The following is a 21,913-nucleotide window of genomic DNA, read 5'->3' as shown; positions in this document are numbered from 1 at the left end:
ATGATAGGATATTAATACGTGGGAAATAGTATATGGAAATTATGTAAAGTATAGTGCTCGTAAAAAGTCAGTTGTATCAACACGTATTTCCTAGTAATCTGTTCGTATGTGACGCACGATTGGAAAACTACATTGAGTGATTAAGTTCTTCGCAAGACGAATTCGGAGAGACAATGGAACATTAAATAATCATGGTCACTCAAACTTATATTTAGATCCATTACATAGAATAAAATACGGTCTAATTTCGTCTAATATCGTCTTCATCTCGTCCACACTACGAACATAACTTTTTAATAAAGGTTTGCTTTCTTCTAATAACTTTCATACATTTTATCTATCAATTATTAATAATAATATCAATAAATAATCAAGAAAACTTCAGTGTTTATTAGAGTGGCATTTTTAGATATCTACCAAGCAAAGATTTGTTGTTTGCATCTATAAATAATAATTCAAATAGGAAATAGAAATTTTTGCGATAGCAACACTTTCCGTCCATTGTAAATTTGACAGTTAGAGAGAGAGAGAGAGAGAGAGAAGAAATTATATAAATAATATTAAAAATATTGAAAATTGAAAGTATAATTTCACGAGAAGATAATACATGGAAAATGAAAAAAAAATATAACAACCTAGGTAATGTAACAACATAGTTTTTAATCACTATACGCAAGAGGTGCAATAAGTAAATAGGGTAATTAATTATACAAAGCAAAAAATCGCTATCAGCTGGATTTATTAGACTTGTACCATATTATTAAAAAACTAAAATATTAAAATATTCGTGTATCTTGTTAGATCTGTTAGTTTATATTATCTCAAGAAATGTCTTTTCTGAGTAATAATCGCGAAGTTACTTATTTACCAATACAAGGTGACCTAATTATTAAAATTTTATGTAAATTTCATATCAATGAAGAATCATATGCAATGATTATTAGATGGCGGTGTCGTATACGGTTTAATCGATGTAGAAAGAAGTGGTCGCGACGAACGGCAGTTTCCTAAAGTCGACGTAGTAGCGGTACCTTCAGAGTAGGGGAACGGCAGCGCATATAAGACAGAATATGAGGGGGTCCCGTTCTTAGTTTATCACAAAGTAGCAACCCAGTCGATGTTGGCGGGATCCTTCAATCCTTTTTTTCTGTGATCTTTAATTCTTGCACCCGACTGTTGTCCCTCGGTCTTATCGATATCGCGATATACGTCGCGAGTATGTTCTCTGTACGACCCTCGCACGAGACGAATTGCCGGTCTCTGAGCTGAAGAACGGTGCACACACGAGTGCCTTCTCGTAAGTATCCCCTGCGAGGGATGATCGATTGCACAACGTGACTGCTAAAGGTCCGTTCGCGTTTTTACAGACGTAATCGGGCCACGAAAGTGTGGAGTGTCGTGTCGTCTCTCTGGAAGAGTGCTGTCAGAATGGTCTCCGCGAATGTAGCTTCCGTTTTGCTCCTGGGACTTGGCTGTCTCGTCCTTGTGTCCTGCGAGGATCAAAACGGAACCAGCAATGGGCTCAACGAACCGGATTTCCCCACTCGTAAGATCCGCGATTTTTCCATCCGAATTCGCGCTTGCTCTTGTCCTCAATTCAGTTATTAAGAATTGACATTGGAATTGACTACTTATCGACATTGATTGCTATGCCACTCATGAATTTATTAGTCATAGATATCGTGGTGATAATATTCATCAGTTGTCCGATCACGTAACGACGCCACACAATGCGCGTTGTTGAAGATCGTTTATGGCAGAGGTTTAACCATTTAAAAATACGCAATTGTTTTTAAGATTATGAGATCTCTATTATTACATTATGTTATAATTATTTCTATCATTATTATAGTAAAGAGATAAAATATGATTTAATTTGCATTTTGAGGTTGCATTTAATAAGTTGTAAGTTTCAAGATGTACATACACGGTTATTTAATAGACATTATTAGAAATTTAAATTAAAAATCACAAGAAAGCGTTCTTTCACAGGAACGTTCTTTCATTCCCGTTATTTCCGGAAAAGTTTGTTTCTTGCTAACAATTCTTGTTGATTCTTGCTAATATTAATTTTATAGTGCATTAAAACATTTCTAACTTCAAAGAGCATTTTTTGTATTTCTGTTATTTATTTCTTTTTTTAATCTGTATATAAATACGTTAAACACATGTGTAAAGAATAATAGGAAACGCTAACGCGCGAATGTAATTTCTTCGCATTTTTCATTCGCATTTTCCGCCAAACATCTCGAGCGTGTCTGCCTTTCTCTTTCATCATAGCCTGAGGAAATGCAAACAATGAGTTACGGCGCAATGAGACTGCGCGCGTGTGGCGGAAGCTCATTATTCGCGATCGCGGCTAGATAATTCAAACATCTTGAATTATCGATTATGAATATTTCGGTGACATTTCGAAAATTAAAATCACATTAGATTATAATTCTACTTATTTTGCTGCGCCGAATAAAAAAATTAAACACGCTGAAAAGTAATGCTGAAACTTGGCAAAAAGATATATTATGGAGAATTTAATTATGTGTGGCGCAATGTTTTTCAGATTAATGCCGACAGCTTTTTGCGCAATGCAAGAATTTATGGCAGTCTCGCAAAAGCACGCATCCCCCGTCTAACATTTCCAACGGTGATACTGTAATAGTAGCCGAGCGAGCCTGGCGAAATAACTCGCGTCCTAACGCGGTGCAAGACAACGTTGGTTTTCGCCGATATAATGCCTCGGAACGTGGCGTAATGTTCCTCGTCGGTGTGGCGAAGGTTATGTCAGAGATTGCGTAATTCTGATGCCGAGAATCGGAGAGCAATCGTCCGGAGAAAGTACCGGGTTAAAGCCGGTGTTACAACGTAGCCGGTTCTCGTGCACTCCGCGCGACGACGACGTCGTTTCCTCAAGATGAACTCGTGTCCGCGAAGTCGAATCGCATGAACCGAGGAAACAAAAGCTGAGTTAGATATTTCCTCCTTAGTTTTTCTAACCGGAGGGAAAACGATTTATTGCAAAGTACCGCGGCTCAGGCTGTATTTATTCCTTCTTATTTCTCGGCGGCCTCGCGAGCGCGTGTGCCGGGTGAAAGCGGCTGTAATAATTATGCCCCTGATGCATCAGGTGGTCCAGATTTCTGTCGGCGAGACGTGATATCGATACGAGAGATTGATTGATCGAGAGATTGTCTCGGCACTGATCTTTACAGCATTTTATTGTGTCAACAAGGTCAAGAACCGTTACGCGGTTTTATTACTAAAAATGCTTTAGTCATTCACATTAGTTGATGAACTTGGCGTTCTTTATTACAAAGTCAAATGAATAATAAATTTATACTGATAGCATGATAGAAATAATATTTGCTTCTTGATGTGATGGCATTCGATGTTATGCGTTATAACTGATTAGCTGGCACGCATAAACGTCTGTGCGAGAATCAAAATAGATGTCTATTGACGGAAAATATTTGTGAATTTTGTACATATATTTTTCATTTGAAGGTTCTGATTTCTTAAGTGTGTCATAAATATCAGATATCTCGGTGGAGATACATGTTCCTTTATTGATTTATACAGATTGATTTATACAAAGCGATTTAATATGTTAATTATTTATATTTTTACGATAATAATCATTAATTATACTATAATCATTAATTATATTATATTTTATTTATTCAAAATCGGATGGAAAAATAAACCGACTGAAGTAGTAAACATGCAAAATAAGAAATATACAAAGCAATAGAAAGGCCAAAGATATTTTAAATTCATATATTTTCTAAGCAGAAATGTTTGAAGATATCTAATATGAAGATATCTAATATTAACATTAAGCAAGAATGTTTATTAAAAGAGAAACATGTAGTCAAGCTCGTACCTCGAGATAAACTATTAAAGTAAAGATATGAATTTGTATAAAAATATAACATTATCATAAATTATTTTCATTACTGAAAACTAAGAGGTAAAAAATGTTTGTTATTGAACATATCTTCTTTTCGAAGTCAATAAACGCTTTAATTTATGATTCATAGATACAACATTCTTTTCTCGGACTGAGTTTATCACATTAAAATATCAGACAATAGCATCAATCGATCGTTAGCCTTGCGAGGTCACCGAAAGTAAGAGTGATTGCGTAACAAACACGAAACTAAGCAGAAAAGATTACCATTAGAAGCTGATTCACTTACGAACAGACGCAAGCATGGATTTGCAAGTAATATGCAGTTTTTATTTCATATAAACAAGATCTTCTTGGCAAAAACAATAATATTGCTCGTGTTGTTTCATGATAAATCTCCATATTTATCGCATCATAACGTGTTATCAAATAACTAATAATTGCTAATTAAGTGCTCATTAACTTCGCGCTAAAGCGCATTTTGTCGAAACTCCTGTGAAATCGAAAAGATTGCGGAGGCATAAAATCGCCTGCTGTCAAAGGTCTCGTTACAGCATCCTGAGATGTACGCGAGTTTGCAAATTAGATGGATGATCTATTCTTCACGCGCGTATACGTTCGGAATCTAGAAATCCAGCGAATAGATCATTTTGCGCGCGAATTAACGAGGAAAGATGCCGCGAGAGATCAATGGTGCTCATCGAACTCTCGTAAAATTTCACAACTAATTGCGTTATTTAATAACGTAATAAGATTATACGTTATTTTAATTACATAATACCCTGTGTTATGCAATGACGGATCGCCTGTGTGATCAACGTTTACCGTTTTGCAGCTGAGTATATACGGCCATGCAACAGGAGTGATCCGAAGATCGACTCGTGCTTTCACGAAACGCTCAGGCATATTCAGCCGTATCTGGTGAAAGGTGAGTACGAAATACCCATCACATATCGTAAACGCACACGTCGTGAGTCACAAAGTGGCGAAATGCGTACCGGTGCACCAGACAGGCGAAAAGATATAATCGCGTTCTGTTTTTTACTGTATATATATTTATTTTGATTATTGTATATATATTTCCATTCACCCTCTTTAAACAGCTCCCATTTCTAATAGGAGTAAGGTTTGGATTAACAAATATATATTTGAGAATAGTCTAAATTAAAAAAATATCATTGCTTAAAAAAAAGGAACTATTAGCAATTTCTTTAGGAAATTTTAATTAATTTTCATTTGTTTGACGATGTCGATGTAGTAATATAGATTCATTGATTTCTTTAGAATCAAGCAGGAATCTAAATTTGTAGTCTTCGCACACAATGTCCAAAAAGGATTAATGATATTTCGTTTTAATACACATATCCTTAAATCCTGGAAGATAATTCAACAGACAATGACATCATAGAAATTTTGTTCCCTCGATATTACATTACAACGAATGTTTGGTTTCTTTTTCATCAAATTTTATATAATACTGATTAAGGTAGGCCAGTTAACGAAGCAGGTATGTGGACAGCAAGCATTCGTACCAATATTGTTACGTATATTCTCTTATGTCACAACAGCATACCGCAAGCATACGTAAACTTTCATCGGGTTTGCTCCGCAAATACCATGAAAATTTGTATAACTAACAATATAGATTTGTATAATCGCTTTATGTAACAAGATGAAGGCGGAATCCGAAGCCACATTTTGTAGAAATGCATTATAACGTAATTACACCCGTAACGTTGTTGCAAAATTGGATTATGATACAATCACGATCGGGTGAAAGGAAAAGTAAAAACTGTTTTGAATTGATACATACATGAAAGAGAGAGTTGAAATCGTCACTTACACTTGTAATAGCTAATTTTTATAACGATAAAATAATCCCCAGTAAAAACAAGATATAAAGAATAATTTTTTATTATTCTCTTAAATCCACGTAAGTTATATCTCATTAGTGTTGACATGCATTTGCATCATATTTGCAATTTCTCTGATATATCAGGATTATTACATATAAAATATCAGTAACATATAGATAATATCGATAATATTATTATAATAATATAATAAATAAAACTTAGAAATATATATAAAATATGATATCGATGTAAATTTTTTAACAGGTATCCCAGAATTAGATTTGCCACCACTCGAGCCGCTGGTGATCCCCGAACTGAAAATGGAAAATGGTCAAGGGCCGGTACGCGTTAGGGCATATTTCACAAACATCACCGCTATAGGACCGGGTAATTTCACATTCACCAAAGTACGGGTGAACATATCAGCGTACAGGATCGATCTTCATCTGGCGTTCCCTAAAATCGAGCTCCAAGGCGATTATGATATCAACGGGAACGTATTGTTGTTCCCTATACAGAGCCATGGGGATTTCTGGGCGTTGTTCGGTAAGTCTCCACGAAGCGATCATTTTATGACTTATGAAATAGATGCGTTAATTGAGTTTGTTTTGCACGAGTCCCGAAGAGGTTTCTCTTGACTCTTTAATTTGCTTATTTATACCTTGGCGTTTTTAGGCGATGTAGAGGCGACCGCTCGTGCGCAAGGTGTCGAGGTACTGAGAGACGGCGTTCGTTACATGATGATTTCGCGATTGCTGATCGATTTCAGCCTCGGCCGAGCAAGATTCCGCGTGATGGATCACCTAAACGGCAACAACGTGATCGGCCAGGCGATGAATCAATTCTTGAATCAGAACGCCAAAGAGATCATCGAGGAAATGAGACCAGCGGCCAGTATCAGTATCGCTAAACACTTTAAGGAATTTCTGAATAGCGCTTTCGGCAAACTTCCCCTGAAAGTCTGGATGCATGATGCGTAATTTACAGTTTTCGAATTTATCTACGAAATGTAGTGTACAAAATTCATACATTACATGAAAGAATTCCTGATTTTCGTATTACTCTGCTGAACCGCAAGCATATGTTTCACAGTGATGCGACATGTAAACTGCAATATTTAAAGACTATTTTTTACTAAGATTCATTCATGGGATATGATGTACAAATACTTATACTGATGGATAATTTATATCGATATTAAATATTCATATTTTTAATGAATAAATTTATTTTATACACATGTAGCACACATTTTGTAAAGATTTCATATTATTGTATTAATTTTGGTACGTCATGAATTTATTATTAAGATGAACTCTTATAAATATTAATTTATAGTCTTATATATAAAGATTTAATTTACATAATATTGAATTACTGCGCACGTTTGAAAATCTCTAATAGATACGCATATATTTAACAAAAATTATTGTATACAATTATGTCGAATACATTTTATAAAGTATTCTGTTTTATGACTGCCAAATTTAGACAAATTTTTTCAACAAAGCTGATAAGTCTACCTCGAAATAAAAGAATTTAATCCATAACTTTCATGCTGTGACTCAATTTTTTACAAAAAGGAAAGCTCTTTTTCAAAATAAATATTAAGTCTATCTATTTTTTCTTACTTTTTATTAATAATTATTTCTTTTGATGATTTGATCTATATTGCAATATAAAAGGATGTTTCAATATAAATTCTTTTTCCATATCATAGCATAAACAAAGATGTTCAAATCGAATATGCTTTCTTCCGCCTGATCTTCTCCTCTGTTATTTCATTTACATTTACCATGAAGGTAGTACAGGAGCATAAGGTCTCGAATGCAGAAAACCAACAGAGCGCTCCATTCCACCCCTCTCTCATCTTTCATACCCTTTTTGGCATTACAGACTACATGACATAAAATCAAAGTGGATAAAAACAGGATAACTAATGGAGAAGAAAAGGGAGCCCGAAAGAAACTTTGTACCCCCTGATAAAATTCCCCTCAAAGGCCCTGCCTTAGGTTTGGCACCGAACGGGGTTAAATCGGCTCCAAGTCATCGGGCATTCGTAAACTCTCTCCCTGCAAAACGCGCGAGACGGTCTTGGCAGCGTTGGCCGATAATGGATTAGAACCGTGGTAGGACATATCATTCGACCTCCGACCCTGTTCTCGGCTTTCTCAACCTTAAAAGTCACCGGCGTCATGTAGTGTGGCAACGACGCTCGGCCACGCATAGTAAACGCGCGCGCGCGCGCGGTCTCATCATCATTACACAGCCCAGGGACAAGACAGAGCTCTGTATATTTTCGGTCCAAGTGTGTATTATTTTCCGCAAGCGAGAGTGACAAACACAGTCGGTCGAACGTGCTTGTTCCTGATGCTGATGAGAGTGATTCCCTCCTCGCTGATTCTCCGCCGCCGCCGATTTCTGTCTCTCTGGCGATAGCTGAAATCTGGTGTGACATCGAATTGCATCTGTGCAGATTACGAGGGAAGAAAAGTACGCACTGACAGTACCATGGCAGTCGTTCAGTTCTCGAAACGCCAATGGCTCACCCTCATCGTCATTAGCATCGCCGACTTTGCGAATGCTATCTGTGTATCGTTACAAGCCCCCTTCTACCCTCAAGAGGTAAGAATTCGTCGAGAACAGAACAAATTACAGAACAAGTCCTTCCGAACGAGTTGTTATCATGATAGATATAAGGAAGGAATTGAAAGAAAGGATGTTCATGTGTTCTGTAATGTGCTTTTGGATATGAGACTTTTTAGTACACTTTGTCTTGTAAAGACTTGTAAAAATGTTCGTAATTGTTAAGAACGAAGTACTCTTCATGCGGAAATATTTACTGCAAAATTGTAAAAAGGTCTTAACGGTCCAGTACTAGTTATAAATCAATGAACGTTTATAGACTTTCTCAACTTAAGTATTGCGAAGATGATAATGTTCAGTAGAACGATAAGAGGCAGTTATCCGCGTTGTTCGTTTCTTTTCGCAAGCATCATCGGATACTGTCTAGGATTAATCTGTCATTATTATCGGCATTTGTCAGATTGTACTGACAGCCTACGGATAGCTTTAGCTCCAACAATGTATCCCGATGGGATGTTATCTGGTCGCTGTTTACTACGTAAATGGAGCAATTCGCGCGTGCCCGATTATTAATAACTGCTTTAGATGAAATTAGTTGTTTCGCGTTAACAGACTGGAAAGGCGATATATTAGCTATCCGATTTTGTGTAATAATATCTCATCGTTTGTTTCTAACCGCAGAAAACGTAACGGTTTCCTTCTAATTTTCATTAATTTGGTACGCTTAACACTTTTAAATTTTGCATAGAATTTTCATTTTTTTCCTCTATCGCATCTTATTCATTTCTTAATCGCACACACTTGTCATATTAAAAATTATTATAATATCAGAAATTCGTTCTATCTGCTGAATATTGAATGAATTTTTTAATGAAGTAATTGATTAAATCAATTGAAATAATAATACGATACTTTTTTTATAGTTCTCGAGACATCGTCGGAAGCGTCAGCTTATCAGAGTTTAAATCGTTCTTTTACGGGTGCAGAGGTCAACTTCCGTCAAAGAAATCTCCTTGATAAATCGAAAGTGTCTGGCAAGTTCGATTTATCTCTTTTTTAATAGAATCTCTGCCTTTTAAAACGATTACCTTTAAAAACGGAAATACGGAATTGAAGTATTGAAATGAGATTAAGAAATATAAGTCTGAGCGTATATAATGTACTATATTTTTTAAAGAAAAAAGTTGACGCAAGAATATTTCGCGTTTCGGATTGCGTGCGCTACCGCACGTTGAAATCTACTTACTACTCTGTCGTTAAAAGTCCACTATATACTTATCTCATTACAGACCGATTATTAGACGAAGTACCCAGGAATGGGACACTAGTAAATTATCCTAATTTGATTTCTTACTGCGAATTGTGCGAAACCTTTAGACATAATAATGCATAAAGGTTTCGTATAATTCTCGTCGATGAGTTCTCGCTATTTTTCTCTTAATTCCCCGTCTTAATTATTATAATGAGTGCAAGACGAGGAAACCGAGCATGCAATATTGTCGTATGAGTAAAAGAAAAGATCACGCTACATAAGTTGCTTAAATTCTCACGATCATGCGTTGCGCACGATGTTAAGTACGTCATTCATACCCCCGAAGGAAAAAAAGTCGCATATACGCAACGCGGATCTGTCTTGATAAAGTTTTATCATCATAAACGATTAATTGAGGCGCTCTCTTGCGTATCGCAATTTGTTCGTTTGTAGGATATCAGATGGGATACGAAAACATTTTCTGAATTATAGTGTCGCTGACGGTAACCTCTGTGTGTGTGTGTGTGTGTGTGTGTGTGTGTGTGTGTGGTGTGTGTGTGTGTTAACACTGTAATTAAATGCAAGAAAAAACGAAAATTATATGTAATTGCGATAGCTTGTGACAGGATATCAAAAAATATTGCGATTAACTTAATCTAACGTCTCATGCGATAAATACGTTGGCATCCGAAACAAATTAAATAAACTTTACATTTTCTTCTTTCGCAGCATTTCTTGATACTTTACTGCAAGGCACATATCAATCTTATAAAAATCACTAAATCACATTATTCTTCCATGGAAAATCTAGGTAACTATTAAAAACTAGACAGCTTCAGTATTCAATAAAAAAAACGTATTCTTCAGATTTTCATAATCGATTTGCATTCGATTTGCACCAATTATTTTAAGTGCTTATTAACTGTTTATTAACTATTATTAACTGTCATCCTGTGAACAAGATGAATTTAATTTTTCGTATTATTCATCAATTGTGAATATAACTTGAATTTTCATGCTCTAATAATATACATATATTATATATTATATATTACGATCTTTCCATTGCTTCATGTTACTAAAAGAACGCCCGTCCACCTCGAATTATATGCCTCATGATGTCATAACATTTTCGTTATTTCCACGTGTCCACGAATGGAGTTCATATCCAAAGATATTTTCTATATCTATCGGGAGACAAACGGCGACCGTTCGATAATTCGGTTTGTAGTCTCGTCGCTCGTGGAGCAAAGCTCCAAAGTTTATCGTAACATTATCTCGACGAGCATTAATTGCAATGCGACGAGATAATAGACTGAGCTGCTGCGTAGCTCGATGTATCTCTGAATTGCAAGCATTTCGAATCACTCGTCGGCAAATCAACGCGAATTAGATGTATGCATATACGTAGACGTTTATAACATGAATGTGTATTGATATGGACATTTTTTCCGCAGGCTGAGAAAAAAGGCGCGTCACCGTCGGAGTATGGATTGGTCTTTGGAATTTTCGAACTGGTGGTCTTCATCATCAGCCCGTTCTACGGACAGCACGTGAGTAGTGACATAATTACTTACGCAAACGCGATGCACCGAGCAAATTGCATTGCAATTGATTATGAGATTACGACATTCACGATGACGTTACGCCAGAAATCGCTGCCGTATTAGCAGATAACGGCCAGGCAATGAAATTCATCCAGCCTGTATAATCCGGGAGATGTTTTTCTCATTAATGTTTTCGGCACGGTCATAAGTCATTCCCGTCTACTTGCGTCTCGTGTGTATCTAATCTGTACGAAATTATCTGCCGCGAATAATACCGTCATCGTCACAGATAAAACATCGAATAAATGGACACATGAAATAGCGATGAAAATTATGAGAAAGAATTATGTTTTTATGTGTCATAAATTTGCGCGATTTCTTACGTATAAAACTACAACTATGAGATTTACATCTCAAGCGGGCGTATTTAATGGTCAAAGTTGTAGCGGTCAAGTTTTACAGCGCGACGCGATAACGAGAAATAACAATGAAACAAGCACAGAAACAGAATAATGATAAATTAATCGATGATTGATTAATGAGTTGCCTGTCTTTTACAGCTCAATCGAATCGGTCCGAAACTCCTGTTCAATGGCGGTATCCTTACTACAGGAACCTGTGCCATATTCTTCGGTCTGTTGGATAAAGTTGATGGCCACTATCCCTTTATAATTCTGTCATTTCTGATCAGAATTGTGGAGGCTATGGGAAACGCGGCGTTTTTGACAGCCAGTTTCGCCATTATCGCGAAAGAATTTCCCAATAACGTCGCCATAACGTTCGCCAGTCTGGAGACCTTCTTCGGTCTGGGCCTTATCGTAGGTCCCACCGTGGGAGGTGCGCTTTATCAAGTAACGTATTCTTGGTGATATTCCACGAATCTTTTTATTTCAAATGCAGATATGTTCACATTTTGCGCAAACGTGCGGGATAATGCGTTAACTGTAATTTATCTTTTATATAGAATAGATAATATATAAAATATAAAACAGAAATATTAAGAATACGCAAAAGCTTTAGTCTTTTTTTGTGTTTTCACTTTATTTTTATACTATATACGTAATACTATTCAATCTTGAAAATACTAAGTAATATAATGGCGTATTGTTACAATCATTATATTTATTAATATAATGGTGTTCTTAATAAGTATCATTAATATCACGTGAATATAATAGGTCGGTGGCTACACCACTCCGTTCGTTGTTCTTGGCTCGGCATTGTTTCTGGCAGCTGTCAGCACTGCATTCATCTTACCGGTTCATAACGATAATGATCAAGACGCTCACAACAACGGAGGTACTGTTTGAACAAATGCTTATAAAGCATCCACGAATCTATCAATCTCTATTGATGTATATCGTTCTCTATGATTTACAGGCGTAACGAGGGTCTTGAAAATTCCTGGTGTGCTGATCGCCTCTATGTCGATAATCGTGACCAGCATGAGCATCGGATTTTTACAGGCAACCCTCGAGCCACATCTGAGACAATTCAGCTTGAGCCCAGTTATATTGGGGCTGATGTTTGTTATTAACGGCGGCACATATGCAATAACTGCGCCAGCGTGGGGTTGGCTCTGCGATAAATACTGGCATCCAAAGGTAATTTTGTAGCAAGAGAAATTAAAATAGAAATCGTCACGATTCCATATAAAATTATATAATAAATACAATCGCCCTCGATTGAATTATCTTTACAACTTACATTCCAAATGTTCCTGAATATAAAGAATCACGCTAATATCGCGTAAAAGATTAGTTGTGTGATTTTAATATTGCATGAAATTTGGAATATGTTATGCCAATCATGTGTAAATAGTGAATAAAAAAGATATAATCAATTTCAGATAGCGACTATTGCTGGCTGTGTTCTCGTGATGATCGGTTTCTCTTTGGTCGGACCAGCACCGTTCATTCCGTCTACCACGATCCTTTGGATGACTATCCTCGGTCTCGTGATCCATGGCTTAGGCATGGCTGCACAACTGGTTGCCAGCTTCACGGATGCCTTACGAACATCCGTGTCAGTATATAATATAAGAATACAACACATTCATATATATTTGATTGCTATATTTTAAAATGTTTACTCGCATGCTATTTAAGTTTTACACAAACACAAATTAAAATTAAAATTTATCTTTGTACGATATCGCAAATAAGTCATAATCTTTTTAACAATGTTTTTAAACTGTGTATCATGTTTAGATCGTACGGATTCCCAAATAATCTTGAGACCTACGGCCTTATCAGCGGATTGTGGACAAGTACCTTTGCCCTCGGAGCTTTCATCGGTCCTAGCGTTGCTGGTATTCTACTGGATAATATCGGTTTCAGAAACGCATCAATGTTCATAGTGTTACTTCATACATTAGTGGTACGTTTAGTTCACTTTTCATTAAATTAATCATACGTTCAAACATTATATATTATTAATTATTATATATTATATATTAATCGTACGATTTTTGGTAGGGTGTGGTAGCTGCCGTCTTTCTAACTAGCTGCTCTCGTGCACCGAAGCCATACACGGACGTCGGCCCCGTGGACAACCTCAGGGCACCACTGATGGATAGCGGCAGGTCGGGCAGCGATAATCTCCATCAGAACGGACGAGGCCAGGGTGTACCGATTGACCGACCCAGCGGTATGAACTCCTTGATCGCGTGCAACAGTTACTCGAATAGAGCTGGGGCGTGGTCTAGGGCATCTTACAGCGGCCGCTACTCGCACAGCTATGGCTCGATTGAGAACAAACGATACTTGGAACTTACCACGTGATATCGGTTGATCGATTTTGTATACCGGAAGTAATAGTGGGAGCGCAGCGCAAAATATCGCTCTTTCGTTCGTCGTGATATCGTCACCGATAGACCTTACAGTTTCCATAACGTGCGACTCGACCGGAAATACAATAGACTGTGCATAAAAGTGGAAATCCATGTGCTATTATTGGCCGCTTTGTTTCGCTTTGTTTTAACGATAATGGAAATCGTGTTTAGGATTAACATGGCTTCTTTGCGGCGGAATACACGTAGTACAAGATATTATAAATGTCTGTTCAACAGGGTCTGCTTAAAGCTAAATGATAATAAGCATTGAATAATACGAAAAATTTTGTAGAAGTTAGTTTTACGCGTATTGACAAACGTGTGATTAGATCAAATTTTATCTACATCGAAGACAATACACACGCAAATTTCATGTAATACATATACATATGTATGTGTACAGAGGGTAAACTAAAATTCGTAATACAGCCGAGAAGATTTATTATTCAATTAATTCGAGGTGATAGAACTATTTTTGTATACTTAGTGTTTTGTTTTCGAGAATGGCTTTAAACCAATTATAATTAAAAAAAATTAATTATTCGATCTATTTCAACGATTTAAAATTATCTCGTTTATTAAGATTAATATTAGTTGAAAATGTAATATAAAAGATATAATTCAAAAATAATAATTATCGATAAAAAACAGTGGCGGTTGAGAAGATCTATATCTATGTATAGTTTCATTGTTCATTTGATAGACATACGTTCTTTTGATTTCCTCTTGTACACATAATTATGATCATGATCAGTAATGACGAGCAAATTCATGATGATAGTCATTCTTACATTATGCGCTGTAATATTGCTTGGTAATGCGTTGTTAACACCCGTAATGTCCATTACCTTTTCCGCTAAAACTCGAATCTTACGAATTACCTTTATGAAATTGATTATGACATTGCAAATACAAATATTTGTTAAATATCAGTAATTATTAATCTTTTTTAACTTTTTTATCTCTTTTAGTAATATTTTCCAAGTGTTTCGACGAAGCAAACGATTAAACGATTTCCCGAAAAGCCATGATTTTCTCGAAAATGAAACGCCATGCAAAAAAACTAAACGAGACACATTGCTGTTACTATAAAACGCTTCAAGCAGTATTCACAGAATGCATCATTGTTATCGCAATTTAGCTAACGCACTTGCGCTGTACTTGTCTTTCTTCTTGTTAAGTATTTCATCCGGCTTCGATTCCTCCGGCGGGATAGCAACCTCATTTAGGATAATGACGTTTGCGAGGAAATCAACTCATATCACTTGTATGAAAATTGTGTTTCTAAGCACAATTACTTACAAAGTTATATAGTTATATAAGCAATAATTATATTATCAGATTTAACGATAGCAATGGTAGATTTTCACTCTTTGTTCATACTTTATTTTTTACGTATTTCTTATACGTTTGACAGTCATCAAACGATGTCAACTTCTTTGTTGCTTATGCTCGTACGATAAGTAATCTGTTATAATTAGTAATGATAGTTAATCTTTTAGCACACAAAACAAAGAACTAGCATAAGTATCTTACTGTAATATTAGCTATTTTAATCTAAAGCAGTATCGATAGCGTAAATATTTGTGGTTATCTGTTTCGCAGAAAACGTCTAAAAATTAAGGAAGATGATCGATATTAAGAGATTTATATTTGTAACAACATCATTTATCACATAATTCATTCCCGAGCTTTAGCAGGAGAGATGGATGTTACAGATGTCAATAACGCGTTATCACAACGCATAACATATTTTAAGATCGATTTAAACAGCGGGAATAGAGAATAGTAATTGTAATTCTGATAAAAAAAAAATCTGTAATAATATAATATTTTTATTTAAAGCGCACGCACACACGCACACGCACACACAAATGTCATTTATCTCTTTTAATATCATTTTACGAGCATATAATCATGCTACATCCTTTCGTGCCCGAAAATAGTTGAAACAATTTTGAGATATCAGCACAGTAATGCTAATTGCTCGTTGGGGCATCACGTCATGTTTTCTCGTTCACGTTTCTCACATTCAACTGCACGAATTGAGAGTCAATGCACTTCTAATGCATATCCTTCTTTTTTTCGTAAAACTTCACTTTTGTGCGATTTTCGTTGTTCTTAACGACCGCGCCAGGTTTCCAAACGTCGTCTCGCCTGACGAACGTTCGGTTTGAATTCCAAGCTGCTCACGCATACACGACACGCCCACGCACGTGCGCGAATTCTTTAACAATATATACGCGACTGTCCCATTCTCTCTCTCTCTCTCTCTCTCTTCACGCTCTTGCTGGGTATATATAACAATGCGAAAGGCACTCGTTCCCCGAACTCCACACGTGTGAATGTGTGCCAATGTGTGTGACTCATAACTCAAATATTAGAAGCAGATAAAAATCTCTTGAATCCGGGGGCGGAGAGAGAACATATTGCCAATGCATTTAGTCATCGTTTCAATTTTAAGATATTTAATCTCGGCTGTGATTGGTCTCGGCTGTCCCATGATTGCATCCTGAAGATGGACCACCCTCATATCCTTCTCATGCATAAAATATTAAACATTCGTACAGTGTTAAATCGTTTAGTTTTTTTTTTAACTATGACTAATCGAACATATTACGCGAGGTTCACTGCGAGAATTCATTCTGGTAACTACTCTGTTAGATCTGTACTAACTTTGTTAGATCAGTACGAGAATGTGCAACGCATTAAGTCAGATAATGCGCTACCGTTTCCGCAGCTGTTTCGTATTCCGCGGATAGTCGTGCTCGCTCGTGTGCATCGACCTGTCGGTAAATGATTCTGCTATTTTGCACGACGTGCTAGCAGAACTCTATTTGGCACTCCTCGATGTGTTTCTAGTGTATTAGTCATTGTTGTAGTACGCAAGAGAATTGAGATGCTAAAACCGTCTCGCCAATTTAACAAAACTCTCTTTTATTGTATTCGCAATACAAATACATAAATAATTTAAAATAAGATTGACCATACAAAATAATATATTAATTTTCATTACAAAATCACTAATTATGCTAAATTCATTGAAATCACTTATACAGAATGTTGCTTTCGAGCGTTCTGCAAAGTAGAAACGAACGGAAGGCAACGTTTGCCTTATGACGCACGAGCGGAAGGAAGCATAGAGAGAGACTGGGAGAATTTGAAAGGCTTTGTCTTTCTCGCCTTACACAGCCGAGCACGAAAGTGAAGTGAAGGAACGAAAGGAAGAGACGAGGGAATTATTAACGCACACGGCGTTGCTCACCGGTGTGCATCCAAGTGTCCGCCGAGGTACTAGCTTCTCTTCCTCCGACAACCCTCGCCCCTCTTTTACCTATAATTCCTACAACGACGGGACATAAGGCGTTACATCGCGGATTCCTCCAGATCCAGCCGTCCCGGCTGGCTGAATATAGGAATTCACTGGCGGAAGGAACAGCACGGTCGAGGGTAGCGCGATTCACGCATTCGATTACGTAATAACTGCCCTTCCTTTCTTTAACGCCGTTCAAAGAACTACGTTCGAAATCCACTTATTCCTGCATTGCCAATCCTTTGATAGTGAGCTGATTATATCAGGAAATAATTTTGGACACAAAGGTCAACAATTTCATTTGATATCTCATTCAAAAAATTCTCGTTCTACAACGCTTCGTCAATTATAAAATTAAGTAAAAAAGATTTCAACATTTTTTTTATAAACAATGTTCTTTTCTTTGAAACTAGCCCATAGAGACAGGAGATCTTTTGAAAGGATTACCAAAATCTGACGAAGGTAGAGAGAATCCAAAACAATCATAACCGCGTCAGAAGTTCTCTTGTTCAAATTTCGAACGACTTAGAACCTTCCTGAGTCGACAGACGTTCAATGCAGTTGATTTATTAAAGCGCGCATTGTAAGGGGACCAGAGCGGTGAATGCTTATTTAAATATATTCAGTTAGTATCCCAACCGTATCCCAAAGCCTTTCGCTGTGCATCGTCTCCGCAGGCTAAGAAAGAGGTCCGAGACGTAATAAATATCGATTGCAATAAATATCATTATCAGTTCTCACGACGCAGGTAGGTAGGTAGGTGTAGGCAGGTACCAATACACCTTGCTGCGACTTCCCCGGCCTGCCATCAGGTGCAGGCATCAGGCGAGGTGCTGCCACCTGAGCAGGTACATCCGCAGGTAAAGGTACGCATATACATAAAGCGGGATACTCGCGGAAAGGAGTGAGTGGAAGAAAGGGGGTTGCTGCTCGTTCCCTCCCACCTCTCTCCTCGTCCTGTCAACCGGTAGAGGGGTCCCGATGCGCAGGCGCAAAGACCTGTGGGTCCTTTGCACTGTGAGCGAGCGACCGGGGTCCGGACTCCGGGGACTCCAAAGTCCGTTCCTATCGCAGCGGAAGACCGCGCAGCGGATCGTGCTGGTCGTCTGCGTCTTTCTCTCTTTCTCTCGGCGATTCGTGATTACCCGCGTTCCTCTCGTCGACCGGGATCCGTGAATTTGTATCACATCTTCAACCCCTTTCCTCGGCCTCCTGTCGCGAGGGCCGCCCGCGAGTGTAACGTGCGCGATTTTTGAACCCCGTGTTTACCGGTGTGCACTGTGTGCCATGGAGATCTAGGAACGCCGGTCAGGGTGAGTTTCACGTTTCACAAGTACGAGACTGTCCCTCCTCGACCCTGAAGGGTTCACGAACATTGCGTAGGATTTTAATTTAACGTACGAGAATATGATTCTTGTCAGAAATGCTTTTCGTTTCAACCCGAGCTAAATTATATTGTATTTCGGCAGACTTAAAAACGAGAAGTGGAAATTAATAAAGTTTAGAAATATCGAGAAGACTAGTAATCTCTAAATGTGCTCTTTAAGTGTTGGGTAATATTGAATTTATAGCTTTTGCGACAATGGGAAATAAAAATAATAGAAATGAAATAAGGGGACATTAAAAGCGATTCGAGTTTTAATGGCAATTTTATATCCGCTTTGCGGATTTGTGAGACCATTATTGGTCCAATTTATCCAAACGCAAAGCTAGATAACAACTCAAAATTTTATTCACAAAATTATAAATCTGCGTACCTCGGTATTTTTTTATGACATTATGTAATTATCTTGAATATACATCTGCCATGTTAATTATTCTTTATGAGAAGTGACGAAATAACATGCTGAAACACAAGGACACTAAAAATGTCAAAAGCCACTAATAATAGATCTATAAACGCTTTATGAAATATTTAGAAGGACTTTGCGAATTTTATGCGCGAATAGTTGCTAACCGCATTTCGAGACGCATTAGTAATTAACTGTCTACGATTAATCGCAAGAACACGATAATCTTGGCGTAATTGCAATTCTGCCCAAGGGACGCGCAAGTCCGCGAAATAACATTTACATTAATACTTCCGCGGCACGAGAGCGCAGCATGATTCCCCTGGCTTGCAGCGGAGGTAGATAACCAGCGGAGCACTGACCGGTGATTTGAATGCGCGGTACAGTTGCGAGCGGTACGATTCATAAACGCCCCTTACTCGCTACTCGCTAGCAGAAATACTACAAGTACCTGGCCATAAATATCGCTATTCGCTTCCCATAGACGTTTGATTAACTCTGCGATATTACACCCGACGTGTGTATAATCGCGATAAATAATAATCTGCCACGATCCATTACGCTGAATTTTCTATGAATAAAATTATTATCCTTTCTAGGACAAGACATGTATTTATAGTCGTAAAAATTAATATAGATTTTTATATTCTTATATCTCTTATTATATATCTTAGAATGTATAAAGATATACATGTTGCGTCTCTAATATTTAAATTTAAAAAGATATTTATTACGATACACGCAGCTGATATAATTTTTTAAGCTGGAGTAAAATAATCACTGATTTTAAGTGATTTACAAAGAGATTAGAAATACGTGATCACAGTACAAAATGTCGAGATTTTTATTATGCCGCTCACGTCAACATATGGCGCGAGATCCCGTTGTACGAAATACCTCACGAAAGTTATCGATCAATAATTGGTACGCGGTGCCAATCAATGGCTTTCATTTCACGAAGCACGTCTACAATGTTTATTCGGAAAAACTCTCTGCTATTCTGAGCGTGGGACGCAATCGGGAGACTAGTCAGGATATTTGAGAAATTGTGATTCCAAGTGTGCTTGAGGAGAAAAGGCTACGACGAGCAGACGGATGACTAGATGAACGGACGGACGGGCGGACGGACATGCACGTCGCCGGAGATCGAATCACCACGTTAGTCTAATGCCAGGAACGCATATGTTTGTACGTGGGTGGTTGGAATCTTAACCGCGCTTCAACATCCCGTGACTCCCTTCGTGCCGCAAAAGGATTCCCACAGGAATTCAACCTCTCATGTAGGTACTCGCGTATGCGGCAGGAATACAGATCTTGTGCCATTAGCTGTGAGAAATAATGGAGAGTAATCAGATTAGAAGATATTTTACCGTGTGGAATATTCAATAACTCTGATAAATAACAGTCTGTCTCTCGTAAGATTTTCTTATCCAATGGAATTAATTTTAATTCCATAAATTCCATTAATTAATTAACTTTAATCTCGGAATAAATCTATCTATTAAAGCTGAGAGCGAAAATTCCAGGATTTCCTGCAGGCAAAACACGTTTCGCGAGAGGCCAGTGATGATACATTATTCTCGATGATAGCATGATGTCACCAAGAGTGATCTAGCGAGGGATGAGAATAATTTCCTGGCGTGCGGCGATAAACGGGACGCGGATAAAACGAGGGTCGCGCTCATCGCGCACAGAATGAATGAAGATCGCGTGCAAGACCGCGGGCGCGCGATTAATCTCCATTTCGCGCGGTTTCTTACATGCGCGGCTCGTTATCCCCGCGGGGTACAAAAATGCAAAGCGAGCGCGAGCAAACGCGCGGGCCTGAATTAATCGCTCGATAACAGCACTTGACGAAGTAGAATGCTCGATGGGCCGCCGCTGCTCGGCAAAGTGAGCCACGGCCTCTCGATCGGCAAGCCGATCGCTTTCCACATGTGTTTTGCATATGGCCTCTGTCTGGATTGTGGGCCCCACCGGATCCCCGGGTCGGTCCCACTCGAGACACGACCAGAGATGAGACCGCGCGGTACACGCAGAGAGATTCGGGGCTCCTCGGGTATCCCGCGCATTAGTGTGTATGTAAAACGTGTCTATGTACTCGTATGCATGTGTCCGTATATCTGTGAGGAAGAGGGAGAGAAAGAGAAGGAGAGAGAATGTGCGCCGTCACGAAATGTAGTCGAACCGGCTGCAAACGCACGTACACACGTGTAAACCCGAGGCCGTGCCCCGGAACTCCGGCGGACTCGGCGGACGCTGGCCGAGCCCTGATGAGCCGCCCTGACGAATCTCCCTCGTCCGGATCACGTTCACGTTACGGTTGTAAAGCGCGGTTTTACACCCCGCGATACACGCGGGGCTTTCTTCTCGCCGGTCGCGAAAGCAGTTTCCGTTACGACCTCGCGTTTCAGTAGTCAGGTGAGACAAGAGCCGCGGGCCCGGCCGCGGGTCCGACTCTCCGCACGGAACGAGACTTTTCGCGGTGATCACGCGCGGACACGAGATAAACCGTGTAATTAAATATCTCCTGGCAAGGTCGCGACAGGTGTCGAGTTCGGTCAGCCGCTTGTTAGATTAGGCTGGCAGGGGAAAAAAAACGGCGATGCCTGCAGCTGCCAGTGTAAAGTACCGTTAATCTATATGAAAATGTGTGAGGGATAATGAGCTTAAATCGCAGCCCAGCAATCAACTGTTATTATTGCTTCTAAATCCTGAATCTTGAATGTTTGAGTGACTCGGAGTTGTTCAGACGCTGATCAAACCGTCATTTTTCCCCCTTAGGGAATTGTGCATTTTATGAATGGACTTAACACGGCGTAGCAATTTCTT

At 38.4% G+C, this 21,913-nt stretch overlaps 4 protein-coding genes across 4 annotated transcripts in view; 3 read left to right on the top strand and 1 right to left on the bottom strand.

Annotated features, from left to right (window-relative positions):
- The window catches only part of LOC105284335, a 66,235-nt gene that overhangs the window by 8,673 nt on the left and 35,649 nt on the right, over positions 1-21,913 (bottom strand). The gene's annotated exons all lie outside the window — the stretch shown is intronic.
- Positions 1,084-7,009, top strand: LOC105284333. The gene is made up of 5 exons (XM_011347737.3): positions 1,084-1,297; positions 1,368-1,546; positions 4,740-4,832; positions 6,025-6,306; positions 6,436-7,009. The coding sequence occupies exons 2-5, from the start codon at positions 1,429-1,431 to the stop codon at positions 6,738-6,740; spliced, it is 798 nt and encodes a 265-aa protein (XP_011346039.1). The 5' UTR covers positions 1,084-1,297; positions 1,368-1,428; the 3' UTR covers positions 6,741-7,009.
- Positions 7,446-15,822, top strand: LOC105284334 (MFS-type transporter SLC18B1). The gene is made up of 8 exons (XM_011347738.3): positions 7,446-8,385; positions 11,056-11,151; positions 11,706-11,996; positions 12,324-12,444; positions 12,526-12,749; positions 12,995-13,170; positions 13,356-13,524; positions 13,623-15,822. Exons 1-8 carry the CDS (start codon positions 8,272-8,274, stop codon positions 13,926-13,928), a joined length of 1,497 nt encoding a protein of 498 aa, XP_011346040.1. The 5' UTR covers positions 7,446-8,271; the 3' UTR covers positions 13,929-15,822.
- LOC105284336 (microtubule-associated protein futsch) overlaps positions 18,434-21,913 on the top strand; it is a 37,327-nt gene continuing 33,847 nt past the window's right edge. The window contains exon 1 of the mRNA XM_011347740.3: positions 18,434-18,604. The gene's annotated coding sequence lies outside the window, so the exon portion shown is untranslated. The remainder of the gene's footprint in view (positions 18,605-21,913) is intronic.

Source organism: Ooceraea biroi, chromosome 6, assembly GCF_003672135.1.
Source record: "Ooceraea biroi isolate clonal line C1 chromosome 6, Obir_v5.4, whole genome shotgun sequence".
Lineage (NCBI taxonomy): Eukaryota > Metazoa > Arthropoda > Insecta > Hymenoptera > Formicidae > Ooceraea > Ooceraea biroi.
Note: the sequence above shows the minus strand (reverse complement) of the source record. Positions and strands in the feature narration are given on the sequence as shown.